The 18,485-nt window shown below is 42.1% G+C and overlaps 1 protein-coding gene across 1 annotated transcript in view; it reads right to left on the bottom strand.

Moving 5' to 3' along the window:
* LOC132397861 (protein arginine N-methyltransferase 1-like) overlaps nt 1-18,485 on the bottom strand; it is a 150,821-nt gene that overhangs the window by 2,068 nt on the left and 130,268 nt on the right. Inside the window, exon 9 of the mRNA XM_059976616.1 lies at nt 4,386-4,507. Within this exon, the coding sequence (XP_059832599.1) occupies nt 4,386-4,507 (122 nt within the window). The remainder of the gene's footprint in view (nt 1-4,385; nt 4,508-18,485) is intronic.

Raw genomic sequence — 18,485 nt, 5'->3', positions numbered from 1 at the left:
AAATCATGGAGGGGTTGTCTTCGGAGTCTCTGTGGGTGTAGGAAGGGGTCAATAACTCCACTGGGAGCTTTTTTTAAATATAGACCACCCAGTAGTAACAGGGACATCGAGGAGCAGATAGGGAGACAGATTCTGCAAATAACCCTGTAGTAATAACAGGATTGTTGTGGTGTGAGATTTTAATTTCCCAAATATTGATTGGCATCTCCCTAGACTTCGTGAGGTGTGTTCAGGAAGGTTTCTTGACACAATATGTAGATTAGCCTACAAGAGGAGAGGTGGTACTTGATCTGGTATTGGGAAATGAACCTGGTCAGGTGTTAGGTCTCTCAGTGGGAGAACATTTTGGAGATAGTGATCACAATTCTATCTCCTTTACCATAATATTGGAGAGGAATAGGAACAGACAAGTTAGGGAAATATTTAATTAGAGTAAGGGGAAATATGAGGCTATCAGGCAGGAACTTGGAAGCATAAATTGTAAACAGATGTTCTCAGGGAAACGTATGGAAGAAATGTGGCAAATGTTCAGGGGATATTTGTTTGGGGTTCTCCGTAGTTACAATGAGACAGGAAAAGGATGGTAGGGTACAGGAACCCATGGTTTACAAAGGCTGTTGTAAATCTAGTCAAGAGGAAAAAAGCCCCTTACAAAATGTTCAAAAAGCTAGGTAATGATTTAGATCTAGAAGATTATAAGGCTAGCAGGAAGGAGCGTAAGAATGAATTTAGGAGAGCCAGAAAGGGTTATGAGAAGGCCTTGGCAAACAGGTTTAAGGAAAACCCCAAGACATTCTACAAGTACCTAAAGAGCAAGTGGAGAAGATGTGAGAGAATAGGACCATTCAAGTGTGACAGTGGAAAAGTGTGTATGGAACCGGAGGAAATAGCAGAGGTACTTAATTAATACTTTGCTTCAGTATTCACTACGGAAAAGGATCTTGGCAATTGTAGGGATTACTTGCATCAGACTGTAGATAGAACATGTAGATATTAAGGAAGAGGATGTGCTGGAGCTTTTGGAAAGCATCAAGTTGGGTAAGTCACCAGGACCAGATGGGATGTACCTCGGGCTACTGTGAGAAGCAAGGGAGGAGATTACAGAGCTTCTGGCGATGATCTCTGCATCATCAATGAGGACGGGAGAGGTTCCGAAGGATTAGAAGGTTGCAGATGTTGTTCCTTTATTCAAGAAAGAGAGTATGGATAGCCCAGGAAATTCAGAGAAGATTCACTAGAATGATTCCTGAATGAGAGGATTAACATATGAGGAACGTTTGACTGCTCTTGGACTGTACTCTTTGGAGTTTAGAGGAATGAGGGGGGGACCTCATAGAAACATATCGAATGTTGAAAGGCATGGACAGAGTGGATGTGACAAAGTTGTTTCCCATGGTGGTGGAGTCTAGTATGAGAGGACATGACTTGAGGATTGCAGGGCGCCCATTCAGAACAGAGATGCAAAAAAAAATTTTAACCAGAGGATGGTGAATCTATGAAATTTGTTGCCATGGTCAGCAGTGGAGGCCAGGTCATTGGGTGTATTCAAGGCAGAGATTGATAGGTATCTGAGTAGTCAGGGCATCAAAGGTTATGGTGAGAAGGTGAGGGAATGGGACTAAAGGAGAGATTGGATCAGCTCATGATGAAATGGCAGAGCAGACTCAGTGGGCCGACTTCTGCTCCTTTGTCTTATGGTCTTAAGGAAATTATAGATCAGTGAGTCTTACTTCAGTGGTTGGTAAGTTGATGGAGAAGATCCTGAGAGGCAGATTTATGATCATTTGGAGAAGCATAATATGATTAGGAATGGCTTTGTCAAAGGCAGGTTGTGCCTTATGAGCCTAATTGACTGAATTTTTTGAGGATGTGACTAAACACATTGATGAAGGTAGAGCAGTAGATGTGTATATGGATTTTAGCCAGGCATTTGACAAGGTACTTCATGCAAGGCTTATTGAGAAAGTAAGAAGGCATGGGATCTAAGGGGACATTGCTTTGTGAATCCAGAACTGGCTTGCCCACAGAAGGCAAAGAGTGGTTGTAGACCAGTCATATTTTGCATGGAGGCCGGTGACCAGTGGTGTGCCTCAGTGATCTGTTCTGGGACCCTTACTCTGTGATTTTTATAAATGACCTGGATAAGGAAGTGGAGGGATGGGTTACTAAATTTGCTGATGACACAAAGGTTGGGGGTGTTGTGGATAGTGTGGAGGGCTGTCAGAGGTTACAGCGGGACATTGATAGGATGCAAAATTGGGCTGAAAAGTGGCAGATGGCGTTCAACCCAGATAAGTGTGAGGTAGTTCACTTTGGTAGGTCAAATATGATGGCAGAATATAGCATTAATGGCAGGACTCTTGGCAGTGTGGAGGATCAGAGGGATCTTGGGGTCTGAGTCCATAGGACACTCAAAGCTGCTACACAGGTTGCCTCTGTGGTTAAGAAGGCATACGGTGCATTGGCCTTCATCAGTTGTGGGATTGAGTTTAAGAACTGAGAGGTAACGTTGCAGCTATATAGGACCCTGGTCAGACCCTTCTTAAGAGTACTGTGCTCAATTCTGTTAACCTCACTACAGGAAGGACATGGAAACCATAGAAAGGGTGCAGGTGAGATTTACAAGGATGTTGCCTGGTTTGGGGAGCATGCATTATGAGAAATGGTTGAGTGAACTCAGCCTTTTATCCTTGGAGCAACAGAGGATTAGAGGTAACCTAATAGAGGTGTACAAGATAAAGAGAGGCATTGATCGTGTGGATAGTCAGAGGCTTTTTCCGAGGGCTGAAATGGCTAGCTCATGAGGGCACAGTTTTAAGGTTGTGGAAATAGCTACAGAGGAGATGTCAAGGGTAAGTTTTTTATGAAGAGACTGGTGAGTGCGTGGAATGGGCTGCCAGCGGCAGTGGTGGAGGTGGAAATGATAGGGTCTTTTAAGAGACTCCTTGATGGATATGTGAAGCTTAGAAAAATAGAGGGCTCTGGGTATGCCTAGGTAGTTCAAAGGTAAGGACATGTTCGGCACAGCTTTGTAGGCCGAAGCGCATGTATTGTGCTGTAGGTTTTGTATGTTTCTATGTTTCTAAACTCCAGCGAGAGTGGATGGGGGGGTGGCTCTCAATGAACCCTGTTCCCTACAATAATGATTCACAAGTCCCACCTGACTGGCCCCTTCACTGGAGTCTTATAAAGTTTTCTTGGCTTTCAAAGATCTTGTGGGAATACATATTGATGCCATCTACCAGATCCCTACATCCACTTTTTCTGTCACCTCACAGGTTCAGCCAAACACGAGTAGCCTTCAGCAGATTGTGCTACAGAAGGAGGGAAGAGATTGCTTGAGCTCTGATGAAGACTTGAATCAGAATCATCTTTATTATTACAGACTTAAATTACATGAAATGTGATAGTCTGTGGCAGCAGTACAGTGCAATAATGTAAAACACTATACAGAATAAATGGTGCAAAAAGAGGAATAATGAGAGATGATCATGGATTCACGATACATTCAGAAATCTGAAGGCAGAGGAGAAAAAACTGCTTCTAAATGTTTGCATGTGGGTCTGCAGAATCCTGTACCTCTTCCCCAATGATAGTAATGAGAATAGAGTATGTCCCAGATGGTGAGAGCTCTTAGTCATGGGTGCCATATTCTTCTTAGCCACAGCCTTGTCTGTCTAAATGTCTCTAACATTGCTATCATATATGCCTTCCTGGCAGTGTGTTTCACACAACTACCAGTTGCTGGGTATAAATACTTGCCTCACACATTGCCATTAAATGCACTCCACTCTGGGAAAAAGATGCTTCTCATAACTTTACATGTTTCCATTTGATCACTGCTCAGTCTCCAGAGAATACAATCCAAATTTGGCCAACCTTTCCTTAGCACTAATATTATTCAATCTGAACAGCATCCGGTGAACTGCATCTGCATCCTCAACAAAGACTCCACATCTTTCTTGTAATGTGGTGACCAGAGTTACACACAATACTCAAAATGGGGCCAAATCAAATCCTTATACAGCTGCAACAGACTGGCTATTTCAATCAAAAGACCACGGTCTGAAGTGACAAAGTCTCTAAATGTATGATGTTTTGCAAATGTTGGAAATCCAGAGCAATACACACAAAATGGTGGAGAAACTTAGCAGGTCAGGCCACATCAATGGAAATGAATTCAATATTTCAGGCTGAGACCCTTCACCAGGACTGGAAGTCTTTTGTGTGTTCTGGGCTGCCAGCCTATATTTGGAGCTCAGATCCCTGCAGTAAAGCTTGAAGGCATACGTTTTCTAACTCAGAAGCCAGAATCTGCCCCAGAGTAGGAACTATATTGAATGGGATAACAGTTCATAACAAATCGGCAGTTAGGTTTGACTTACGTTGTTTTTAGCATTGGGATTCATTGTGATAGTGCCACAAATCTCTTCTCCCAGTTTCACTGTCAAGTAGTCTTCTAAGTAAAATACTGTCTGTTTCCAGTGTGTGTATGGAGCGTCTGGAGCTTCAAACAAACAAGTCAGCAAGAACATTACAACCTGAAAATACATTCTCCTAAATGCTACATGTAATTTATAGACATACCCCTCCCAGGACACACCAACAAATTCAGCCCATTCTAAGCCTATGCACTAAGGGAGTCAATGCCAGCCCATGGGAAATGAGATGTGGAGAAGATGTTTTCTATAGTCACTGAGTCTAGGACCAGAAGGCGCAACCTCAGAATAGAGGAGCATCCATTTAGAACAGAAATGAGAAGGAACTTCTTTAGCTAGAGGATGGTAAATCTTGGAACTGCCACAGAGAAACTGTTGCACAGACAACTGCCCTGTAAGGCCTCAGCAGTACATCCTTGCTTTTATATTCTTGTCTTCTTGAGTGAATCTAATATTGCATTTGCCTTCCTTAACCTGCAAGGCTGTGGAGGCCAAGTCATTGAGTATATTTAAAATGGAGTTTAATAGGTTCTTGGTTAGCCAGGGTGCCAAAGGTTAAAGGGAGAAGACAGGACAATGGGTTGAGAGGGATAATAAATCAGCCATGATGGAATGGCGGAGCTGAGTTTCCTAACTCTGCTCCTATGTCTTATGGAAATTATGGTACAATTTTATAAAATGGCACATTGAACATGATACTGAATTCTACAACTTTCAGTAACTCATTTTCTCTTTCTATTTTATAAATGACCAGGCCATCAATCCTCTTAAATCCTAATACTATAAGACACAGGAACAGAATTACTCCATTCAACCATAAGATTTGCTCTGCCATTCAATCATGGTTCAGTTTTTTAAAAACCCCATTCTCCCATCTTCTCCCTGTAATAAGACCGTACGATATAGGAGCAGAATTAGGCTATTTAGCCAATCAAGTCTGCTTTGCCATTTCATCAGGGCTAATCCAATTTTCCTCTCAGCCCCAGTCTCCTGCCTTCTCCCCATATCCCTTCATGCCCTGACCAAACAAGAATGCCTTAAATATACATAGAGACTTGGCCTCCACAGCTACCTGTGGCAAAAAATTCCACAGATATACCACTCTCTGCTAAAGAAATTCTTCCTCATCTTTAATCTAAAAGTATGTCCCTCTATTCTGAGGCTGCATCCTCTGGTCTTATACTCCCCCTCCATAGGAAACATCCTCTCCATGTCCACTCTAGCAAGGTGTTTCACCATTTGATAAGTTTCAATGAGATCACCCAGCATTCTTCTGAATTTGATAGCCCAGTGCTATCAAATGCTCTTCATATGACAAGGGATTCAATCCCATAATCATTTTTGTTAACCTCCTTTGAACAATGTGCAGTAAGGGGCCCAAACTGCTCACAATACTCCAAGTGAGGCCCCACCAGTGCTTTATGAAGTCTCAACATTACATCATTGCTTTCATATTCTAGTCTTCTTGAAATGAATGCTAACACTGCATTTGCAATCCTCACCACAGACTCAACCTACAAATTAACCCTTAGGGAATCCTGCACAAGGACTCCCGTCCCTTTTGTGACTAAGTTCTTTGTATTTTCTCTTCATTTACAAAATAGCCAACCCTTTAATTTCTTCTACCAAAGTGCATGACCATACACTTCCCAACACTGTATTCCATCTGCTATTTCTTTGCCCATTCTCCTAATAGGTCCAAATCCTTCTGTAGCCTACTTCCTCAAAACTACCTGCCACTCCACCTATCTTAATATCATCTTCAAATTTTGCAACAAAGCCATCAATTCCATCATCCAAATTATTTATATATGACGTAAAAAGAACTGGTCTGCACAGACCTCTGTGGAACACTATTTATCACCAGCAGCCAACCAGAGAAGGCTCCTTTTATTCCCACTCTTTGCCTCCTGCCAATCAGCCACTACTTTATCCATTCTAGAATTTTTCCTGTAATACCATGTGCTTGTAGCTTGTTAAGTAGCCTCATATGTGGCTTCTGAAAATCCAAGTACACAATATCAACTAATTGTCTATCCTGCCTGTTATTTCTTCAAAGAATTCCAACAGAATTGTCAGGCAAGATTTTCCCTTGAGGAAACCATGCTGACTATGGCCTAATCCTTAACCCCCTTACCAATCAAGAACCTATCAATCTCTGCTGTAAGTGCACCCAATGATTTGCCCTCTACAGACTGCTGTGGCAATAAATCCCATTGATTCAATAGCCTCTGGCTGAAGAAATTCTTCCTTATTTCAGTGTTAAAGGAACATCCCTTTATATCCTGAAGCTGTGCCCTCAAATCCCAGAATCTCTAAATGACGGAAATATCTACACATTCACTCTTTTCAGACCTTTCAATATTGAATAGATTTCAATGATATTCCTGCACATCTTTCTAAACTCCATGCAGTACAGGTCCAGAGGCATCAAATTCTTCCCATACATTACTAATTTCATTTCTAGGATCATTCTTGTGAACCTCTTCTGGACTCACTCCAGGCCCAGCACACATATTGGGCCCAAAATTGTTCACAATATTCCAAATGTGATCTGACTAATTCCCTATAAGATCTTGGCAATATATCCTTCCTTTTATATTCTAGTCCTTTTGAAATGAATCTAACATTATACTTGCCTTCCTTAGCCCGCAAGATAACTATAAAGGAATTCAGAACTGTAACTCCCAAGTCCATCTGCAACTCAATTTCTGAATTCTCTTCCCCTTTAGAAAGTAGTCTCAAACTTTATTCTTCTTATGATGTATTGCATTTGCCACTTCTTTGACCAGTTTCCCAAACTGTCCAAACCTTTTTTGCAACCTCCCTGCCTCTATGACCCTACCTTTTCTTCCACCTAGCTTGGTATCATTTGCAAACTTGGCCACAATTCCATCAGAAAATGGTCCAAATTTGTCAACATCTCCTCAGTGAGTTATTGCTCAATCCAGGCAACATCCTGATGAACCTCATTTGCACCATCTCCAAAGCCTCCACATACTTCCTATAGCAGGGCTACCAGAACTCCACACAAGTGTTGCCTCAATAATGTCTTATGCAGTTGTAACATAACATCCCAACTCTTGTACTCAGTGCCCTGATGAACAAAGGCAAGTGTGCCGCATGCCTTCTTCACCAGCCTGTCTCTCTGTTCTAGAACACACCCCCAAAGCCATTAACTCTTAATATAGGACAGCCTCCTACCATCCAGACCATGCTCTCTTCTCCCTGCTGTCATCAGGAAGGAGGTACAAGAGCCTCAAGTCCCACACCACCAGGTTCAGGAACAGTTTTTACCCCTCAGGCATTTGAACCGGGGGGGGGGGGGGAAATAACTTGACTCCCTCAGCACTAAACTCATTCTACAACCTACAGTACTGTGCAAATGTCCTATATATAGAGAGAGATAGAGAGAGAGAGAGAGTGCACATGTGCTAGGGTGCTTAAGACTTTTGCACAAAACTGTATTTGTCAACATGGAGCTGAGAGCGAGCTTGTAAATCTGGCAGGAGCAAAGGACGTTGGGAACCGCAAGTATGGAGTACTGTGGGATGTGGGATCGGTGGCAGAGAAGAAGTGCTGGGATGGGGGGGGGGGTGGCATGGGTACAGACACACCCAGTCTTGAGACACCAGGCAAGGCCATTTGATTCTCTGGTGTTTCTCACACCTTCCCCTTTTCCCAACCATGCTCCCTGCCCCCTTTCCACTCTCAGTCCACAATGGAGACCCATATCAGAATCAAGTTTATTATCACCTACATGTCGTGATTTTTTTTTAATTAGTTTTTTTTATACATTTTACAGATTAAAAAACCCCAAATCACAATGAGGAACATTAATACAGTGCAAAATTAAGCATACAATGACAATATGATACAAAGAAAGAGAATTTTTTTTAAAAAAGCACCTAAATTGAAGACAAGTAAACTTAGTATCCACCCCAAGCCCCACAACACAAAAAAAAACTCCAGACCAACCACAACACAATATAGAGAATATAAATCAGGACAATCATACTCCCAGACTGTGAATACACTCAGCAACAGAGGATAGTAATGCCTACTACCAGAAAAAAAAAGGGAGCTGAAAGCAAGGGACCGAAAAGAAAAAAAAACCCTAGTCAAGAGGAAGGTTATGAAAGTACTCGATAAAAGGTCCCCAGACCTTATGGAACTTTAGGTCCGAATTAAGAACTGAATAATGAATTTTTTCGAGGTCCAAGCAGGCCATAATGTCGTTAAGCCATTGAGCATGGGTGGGCGGGGCGCCATCTCTCCATCTAGGGAGGATCAAGCGTCTAGCCAGGAGAGAGGCAAAGGATAATATTCGGCATTTGGTCGGACTCAGAAGTAAATCTGTCTCGCCCTAAAAACCGAACAAAGCAATTAAGAGGTTTGGTTCTAGGTGCTGATTCAGAATATACGATAACGTAGTGAAGACATCTTTCCAAAATTTCTCCAAGCTAGGACAGAACCAGTACATATGAATGAGAGAGGCCTCGCCCCTCTTGCATTTATCACAGAGCGGACTAATGTCAGGGTAGAATCGAGATAGTTTAGATTTAGACATATGGGCTCTATGAACAATCTTAAACTGTAAAAGGCAATGGCGAGCACAAAGAGAGGTTGAATTAACCGATTTGAGAATCGAGTCCCAAGTCTCATCAGATAAGGAGGTATTTAAATCATGCTCCCATGCCATTTTAATTTTATCCACAGGGGCCCGTTGTAAGGCTGCTAATTTATCTTGAATAATTGATATTAAAACTTTACCTGGTGGATTAATGGAAAGAAATAAGTCCATAGCATTTTTCGCAGGCATTTCGGGAAAGTTAGGAATTAAAGGAGCAATAAAGTGTCTAATTTGGAGATATCTAAAAAAAAAATGAGCATTGGGCAGATTGAACTTAGCAGAGAGCTGTTGAAAAGAAGCGAAGCGATTATCAATGAAAAGATCTTCAAAATGTCTAATGCCCTTCCTATACCAAACCTGGAATGCTGAATCATACGTGGTAAGTAAAAAAAGGTGAATATGTACGACAGGGCTGGAAACGGAAAAACCATGGAAACCATAGCATTTCCTAAACTGAGCCCATATACGCAAAGTGTGTCTAACAAGAGGATTAGCTATTAATCTGGACAGACTGCTAATGAGTGCAGAGCCAAGAAGTGCAGAGATAGATAATTCTTTAGTGGAGCTCAACTCCATTGCCACCCAATTAGGGCACTTGGGTTGGCCATGGAAGAAAGACCAGAAGGTAGCACAACATATATTGGCTGCCCAATAATATAAACGAAAGTTAGGTAAAGCCATGCCACCCTCTTTTTTAGATTTTTGGAGATGGATTTTATTAATTCTAGAGCACTTATTCTTCCACAGATATGACAAAATAATAGAGTCTAAGGAATCAAAAAAAGATTTAGGAATAAAAATTGGGATAGATTGAAATAAGTATAAAAATTTGGGGAGAACATACATTTTAACAACATGTCGTGATTTTTGAAAAAAAATTTGTGGCAGCAGTACAGTGTAATACATAAAATTGCTACAGTAATGTGCAAAACTCTTCAGCATCCTAGCTCTCTCTCTCTCTCGCTCTCTCTCTCTATATATATATATGTATGTGTGTGTGTGTGTGTGTGTGTGTGTGTGTGTGTGTGTGTCTAAGACTTTTGCACAGTACTGTATGGATTCACTTTTAAGAATTCATGTACAATTCATGTTCTCGATATTTATTGCTTATCCATTTCTCTTCTTTTGTATTTGCACAATTTATTGTCTTCTGCACGTTGGTTGTTTGTCCGTCTGTCATGAGTGGATTTTCATTGATTCCATGGCTTTTCTTTGCATTTATTGCAAATGCCCACAAGAAAATGAAACAAAGGGAAGGATAGGGATTGAGAATCAGGTTTAATATCACTAGCATATGTAGTGAAATTTGTTGTGGCAACAGGACATTGTAATAAAAATCTATAAATTACAATGTATATACAGTATATACAATGAGAGGGCATGTCCTGGTTGATAGGGGTTCTTAATAATGGATGCTGTCTTTCTGAGGCATTGCTGAGGAGGCCAGTGTCCATGATGGAGCTGGCTGAGTTTACAACCTTCTGCAGCTTTTTCTGATCCTGTGTAGTTGCCCTGCATAGCAGATGGTGAGGCAAGCATTAGAATGCTCTCAAAGTTCAAAGTAAATGTTATTATCGAAATACGTAGATGTCACCAGTGAGATTCATTTTCTTGTGGACATACTTAGCAAATCTATAGAATAGTAACTATAATAGGATCAATGAAAGATAAACCAGAATGCAGAAGACAACAAACTCTGCAAATGCAAATATAAATAACGAGAACATGAAACAATGAGATAAAGAGTCCTTAAAGTGAGATAATTGGCTGTAGGAATATTTCAGTGATGGGTGTAGTTATCCCTTTTTATTCAAAGATCCTGAGGGTTGAGAGGTGGTAACACGAGAAGAGAGCATGACCTGGTGGTGGGAATCTCCGATAATGGATGCTGTTTTCCTATGACAGCATTCCATGTTGATGTACTTAATGCTTGGGAGGGCTTTTTCCGTGATGAAATGGGCCAAATCCACTACCTTTTGTAGGATTTTTCATTCAAAGACACCAGTGTTTCCATACTAGGCTGTGATGCCGCCGGTCAATATACTTTCCACTACACATCCATAGTGTCATGTTGAATTTCCGCAGACTCCGAAAGAAGTAGAGGTGCTGGCATGATTTCTTCGTAATTATATGCTGGGCCCAGGACAGGTCCTCTGAAATAGTAATGCCCAGGAATTTAAAGTTCCTAACCCCTTGATCCTCCTATGAGGCTGGCTGTAGTTTCTCTCTCCTTAAGTCTATAATCAGTTCCTTGATCTTGCTGACATTGAGTGAGATGTTATTGTTGTGATACCACTCGGCCAAATTTTCAATCTTCCTCCTATATGGCGATCCATCACCACTTCTGATTCGTCCCACATCAGCAAACTTTATTATGGTGCTGTAGCTGCGCTTAGCCACACAGACATAGGTGTAAAGTGAGTAGATGGAGATCATGGAGGAGATGCTGTTGTCAATCTGAAATGATTGGGTTCTACAAGTGAGGAAATCCAGGATTCAAAGGCAAACAGAGTGAATCTGCAGATGCTGGAAATAAACCCTTCATCAGGGGGGCATGGGTTTCGGCACGAAACGTCGTCACTACCTCCTCCCATAGATGCTGACTGGCCTGCTGAGTTCTGCCAGCATTTTGTGTTTTTATTTAAATCCAGGGTTCATTTGCTTAGTTTTGAAGGGATGATGGTGTTAATTACTGAACTGAGTTGATGATGAGCATTCTGCTGTAAGCATCTTTACTGTCCAGATGTTCCAGGATTTTAGTGAAGAGCCAACGAGATGGCATCTGCTCTAGACCTGTTGCTCCCATAGGCAAATCGGAGCAGATCCAAGTCGCCTCTCAGGCAGAAGCTGGTACGTTTCATCATCAACCTCTCAAACCACTTCATCACAGTGGATATAAGTGCATCTGGACGGTAGTCATTGAGACAGATCACTTCTTGGGCACTGGTATAACTGAAACTTCCTTGAAGCAGGTGGGTACCACACTCTGCCAAAATGAGAGGGTAATGATATCAGTGAACAAACCAATCAGTTGTCAACACAGGTGTTTAGCATGTCGCCAGGTACCCCGTCCAGTCCACAAGGTTTTCATGGATTCACTCTTCTGAAGTCATCCTGCAGATCAGCTTCAGAGACTGAGATCATAGGATCATAGAGACATAGAAAAGTACAGCACAGAAACAGGTCCTTCTGCCCATCTAGTCTGAACCCAATCCGTTTAAGCTGCCTACTCCCATTGACCTCCACCAGGACCATAACCCTCCATAGCCCTACCACCTCCCATCGACCTGCACCGGAACCGTAACCCTCCATATCCCTACCACCTCCTATCGACCTGCACTGGGACCATGACCCTCAACGTCCCTGCCACCTCCCATCAACCTGCACTGGGACCATAACCCTCCATATCCCTACTATCCAAGCTCCTATCCAAAATTCTCTGAAATACTGAAATTGAGATCCCATGATAGCTTTCCTCGCTGTTCACTACATCTCTGATCCTGCTGTCATCAGCAAACTTGCTGATACAGTTAACTACATTATCATCCAGATCATTGATATAGATGACAATTAGCAAAGAACCAGCACTGATCCCACTGGCACACCACTAGTCAAAGAGGCAATCCTCTACTACCACTCTCTGGCTTCTCCCACAAAACCAATGTCTAATTCAATTGACTACCTGCCAAGTGACCTGAACCTTCCCAACCAGCCTCCCATGTAGGCCTTACAAAAGTCCAAGTGGACAACATCCACTGCCTTGCCTTCATCAAAATTTCCTGTTAACTTCCTCAAAAAACTCTCTAAGATTGGTTAGACCTGACCTCCATGCATAAAGCCATTCTTACTATCCTTAATCAGTCCACGTCTATTCAAATACTTATATATCCAGTACCTTAGAATACCTTCCAACAACTTTTCCACAACAGTTGTCAGACTCACTGGCCTATAATTTTCTGGTTTCTGTTTAGAGTCTTTCTTAAAAAGCGGAACAACATTGTCTATCCTCTAATCCTCTGGTACCCCACCTGTTACAAAGCATATCTTAAATATCTCTGCTACAGCCCTGGCAACTTCTGCACTTATATATAACCATATAACAATTATAGCACGGAAACAGGCCATCTCGGCCCTTCTAGTCTGTGCCGAACGCTTACTCTCACCTAGTCCCACTGACCTGCACTCAGCCCATAACCCTCCATTCCTTTCCTGTCCATATACCTATCCAATTTTTTTTGAAATAACAAAATCGAACCTGCCTCTACCACTTCTACTGGAAACATGTTCCACACAGCTACCACTCTCTGAGTAAAGAAGCTCCCCCTTGTGTTACCCCTAAGCTTTTGCCACCCCCAACTCTCAACTCATGTAATCTTGTTTGAATCTCCCCTACTCTCAATGGAAAAAGCCTATCCACGTCAACTCTATCTATCCACCTCATAAATTTAAAAACCTCTATCAAGTCCCCCCTCAGCCTTCTACGCTCCAAAGAATAAAGACTTAACTTGTTCAACCTTTCCCTGTAAATTAGGTGCTGAAACCCAGGTAACATTCTAGTAAATCTTCTCTGTACTCTCTCTATTTTGTTGACATCTTTCCTATAATTCGGTGACCAGAACTGTACACAGTACTCCAAATTCAGCTTACCAATGCCTTGTACAATTTTAACATTACATCCCAACTCCTATACTCAATGCTCTGATTTATAAAGGCCAGCAGACCATAGGTTTTCTTCACCACCCTATCCACATGAGATTTCACCTTCAGGGAACTATGCACCATTATTCCTAGATCACTCTGTTCTACCGCATTCCTCAATGCCCTACCATTAACCATGTATGTCCTATTTTGATTAGTCCTACCAAAATATAGCACCTCACACTTAGCAGCATTAAACTCCATTTGCCATCTTTCAGCCCACTCTTCTAACTGGCCTAAATCTCTCTGCAAGCTTTGAAAGCCTACTTCATTATCGTGTTTGGAAATTGCACCATCTCAGATTGCAAGATCCTGCAGCGGATAGAGGTCAGCTGAGAAGATCATTGGGGTCTCTCTACCCGCCATCACAGACATTTACACTACATGTAACACCATGGTCCTGAAAAATGTCTCATTTTTACCATGTACTGTACCAGCAGTTATGGTCGAAATGACAATAAACGTGTCTTGACTTGACTTGATTATCCACAACACCACCTATCTTAGTATCATCTGCATACTTACTAATCCAATTTACCATCCCATCATCCAGATCATTAATGCATATGACAAACAACATTGGACCCAGTACAGATCCCTGAGGCACACCACTAGTCACCGGCCTCCAACTTAACAAACAGTTATCCATCACTACTCTCTCGCATCTTCCATCCAGCCACTGTTGAATCCATTTTATTACTTCAATATTAATACCTAATGATTGAACCTTCCTAACTAACCTTCCATGTGGAACCTTGTCAAAGGCCTTACTGAAGTCCATATAGACAACATCCACTGCCCTTCCTTTGTCACTTTCCTAGTAACCTCTTCAAAAAATTCAATTTGTCAAACATGACCTTCCATGCACAAATCCGTGTTGACTGTTCCTAATCAGACACTGTCTATCCAGATAATTATATATACCATCTCTAAGAATAATTTCCATTAAGTTACTCACCTATAATTGTTAGGTTTACTCTTAGAACCCTTTTTAAACAATCGAACAACATGAGCAACTTGCCTCACTTAGGGTACGAGGGAACACATTGTCAGGACCCGGGGGATTATCCACCCCGATTTGCCTCTGGGTAGCCAACACCTCGCCTGTTACCTATACAGTGTCCATTTGGTTGATGCTACTTTGCCTCACTTCTATAGACTCTGTATCCATCTCCCAATAAATACAGATGCAAAGAATGCATTTAATATCTTCCCCATCTGTTTTGACTCCACACATAGAATAACATTCTGATCTTCCAATGACCTATTCTGATGCTCTTAACATACATACCTGTAGAATCCCTTAGGATTCTCCTTCACCTTCTCAGAGCAACTCCATGCCTTCTTTTAGCCCTCCTCATTTCTTTATTTGAGTTCTCTTGCATTTATTGTACTCCATAAGCACCTCATTTGTTCCTTCTTGCCTATACGTCCTATGCACCTCCTTTTTTCTCTTAACCAAGTCTCTATCTTTTGAGAACCAAGTTTCCCTACACTTATTCGAATTGCCTTTTATTCTGACAGGCAGATACAAGCTTTGTATTCTCAAAATTTCATTTTTGAAGGCCTCCTACTTTCCAAGTACTCTTTTGCCAGAAAACAGCCTGTCCAACCCACATTTGCCAGATCATTTCTGATACTATCAAAATTGGCCTTTCTCCAATTTAGATCTCAACCAGCAGACCAGAGCTATCTCTTCGGATATTTACCTAGAAACTAATAACATTGTGATCACTGGATGCAAAGTGTTCACCTACACAAACTTCTGTCGTGAAATATAGCCACTGTCTAGCCTCCCTTATAGCTCTCTATTTTTCTAAGCTCCATGTATCCATCCAGGAGACTCTTAAAAGATCCTATTGTTTCCGCCTCCACCACTGCCACCAGCAGCCCATCCCACGCACTCACCACACTCTGCGTAAAAAACTTACCCTTGACATCTCGTCTGTACCTACTTCCAAGCACCTTAAAACTGTGCCCTCTCGTGCTAGCCATTTCAACCCTGGGAAAAAGCCTCTGAATATCCACATGATCAATGCCTCTCATTATCTTGTACATCTCTATCAGGTCACCTCTCATCCTCTGTCACTCCAAGGAGAAGAGGCCGAGTTCACTCAACCAGTTCTCATAAGGCATGCTCCCCAATCCAGGCAACATCCTTGTAAATCTCTGCATCCTTTCTGTGGTTTCCACATCCTTCTTGTAGTGAGGCAACCAGAATTGAGCACATTACTCCAAGTGGGGTCTGACCAGGATCCTATATAGCTGCAACATTACCTCTCGGCTCTTAAACTCAAACCCACAGCTGATGAAGGCCAATGCACCATATGTCTTCTTAACCACATAGTCAACCTGCGCAGCAGCTTTGAGTGTCTTATGGACTTAGACCTCAAGATCCCTCTGATCCTCCACACTGCCAAGAGTCTTGCCATTAATGCTATATTCTGCCATCATATTTGATATACCAAAATGAACCACCTCACACTCATCTGGGTTGAACTCCATCTGCCACTTCTCAACCCAGTTTTGCATTCTATCAATGTCCTGCTGTAACCTCTGACAGCCCTCCACACTATCCACAAGAACCCCAACCTTTGTGTCATCAGCAAATTTACTAACACATCCCTCCACTTCCTTACCCAAGTCATTTATAAAAATCACGAGTAGGGGTCCCAGAACAGATCCCTGAGGCACACCATTGTTCACCGGCCTCCATGCAGAATATGACCTGTCTACAACCACTCTTTGCCTTCTCTGGACAAACCAGTTCTGGATTCACAAAGCAATGTACCCTTAGATCCCATGCCTCCTTACTTTCTCAATAAGCCTTGCATGAGGTACCTTATCAAATGCCTGGCTAAAATCCATATACACTACATCTACAGCTCTACCTTCATCAATGTGTTTAGTCACTTCCTCAAAAAATTCAATCAGGCTGGTAAGGCATGACCTATCTTTGACAAAGCCATGCTAACTATTCCTAATTGTGTTATGCCTCTCCAAATGTTCATAAATCTGCCTCTCAGGATCTTCTCCATCAACTTACCAACCACTGAAGTAAGACTCACTGGCCTATAATTTCCTGGGCTATCTCTACTCCCTTCCTTGAATAAGGGAAAAACAACCGCATCCCTCCAAACTTCTGGAACCTCTCCCATCCTCATTGATGATGCAAAGATCATCGCCAGAGGTTCAGCAACCTCCTCCTTCGCTTCCCACAGTAGCCTGGGGTACATCCCGTCTGGTTCCAATGACTTATCCAACTTTATGATTTCCAAAAGCTCCAGCACATTGTCTTCCTTAATATCTACTTGCTCAAACTTTTCAGTCCACTGCAAGTCATCCCTACAATCGTCAAGTAGTGAATACTGAAGCAGTATTCAATACTTTTCTGTAGTGAATACTGAAGCAAAGTATTCAGTAGGTACCTCTGCAATCTCCTCCGGTTCCATACTCACTTTTCCACTGTCACACTTGATTGGTCCTATTCTCTCATGTCTTATCCTCTTGCTCCACTTTTCATCACCATCTGAAATTCTGCCAACAATGGTTGTATCATTAGCAAAGTTATAGATGCTGTTTGAGTTTCTTCTTCCTTGAAGTCCATCAGTGACACCTCAGATGAGAGCGAAGCCCGAAATGGGAAGCACAGATGTGTCCACAGGTCGGGCACATTACAGCCATTGAAGGGTCAGGTAATTTCTCCTTGTGGCCAGGCGCTTTTGATCGAGTGCCTTCAGCCACTGCTCTTCGAATGTGCTGGTGAGGCCTCCAAAGTGCCCGGGACATCTTCAGGGAGCGATGGCTCAGGAAGGCAACTCCATTACTAAGAACCTCCTTAATAATGACTCTGGTTAAGAAGGCATATGGTGCTTTGGCCTTCATCAATCGTGGGATTGAGTTTAAGAGCCGAGAGGTAATGTTGCATGCCCTTTTCTCACTGTTACCATTGGATAGAAGGTACAGAAGATTGAAGGCCCACACTCAGCGATTCAGGAACAGCTTCTTCCCCTCTGCCATCTGATTCCTGAATGGACATTGAATCTTTGGACATTGCCTCACTTTTTTTTTTTAAGTATACAGTGTTTCTGTTTTTGCACTTTTTATAATCTATTCAATATATGTATACCATAATTGATTTACTTTTTTTGTTATTTTAATTATTATTTTTTCTCTCTTTGCTAAACTATGTATTGCATTGACTGCTGCTAAGTTAACAAATTTCACAACACATGCCAGTGATAGTAAATCTGATTCTGATTCTTTGGCCAAGGCACAGGGATATTGCATGTCTTCAAGAATGCTTCATGCAATCTCCATAGCACTTTGTGGGGCCTCCTTGCTTTCTGTTGCCATGAACCAGCTCAGAAAAGAATACCATCTTTGGAAACGCAAACATGAGGAAATCTGCAGATGCTGGAAATTCAAACAACACACACAAAATGCTGGTAGAACTCGGCAGGCCAGGCAGCATCTATAGGGAGAAGTACAGTCAACGGTTCGGGCCAAGACCCTCCATCAGGACTAACTGAAAGAAAAGATAGTAAGAGATTTGAAAGGGGGGGAGGGGAAAATCAGAAATGATAGGAGAAGACAGGCAGGGGAGGGATGAAGCTAAGAGCTGGAAAGTTGATTGGCAAAAGGGATACACAGTTAGAGAAGGGAAAGAATCATGGAATGGGGGGCCTCAGGAGAAAGAAAGGGAAAAGGCAGCA

The sequence above is a fragment of the Hypanus sabinus genome, chromosome 8 (assembly GCF_030144855.1).
Source record: "Hypanus sabinus isolate sHypSab1 chromosome 8, sHypSab1.hap1, whole genome shotgun sequence".
Lineage (NCBI taxonomy): Eukaryota > Metazoa > Chordata > Chondrichthyes > Myliobatiformes > Dasyatidae > Hypanus > Hypanus sabinus.
Note: the sequence above shows the minus strand (reverse complement) of the source record. Positions and strands in the feature narration are given on the sequence as shown.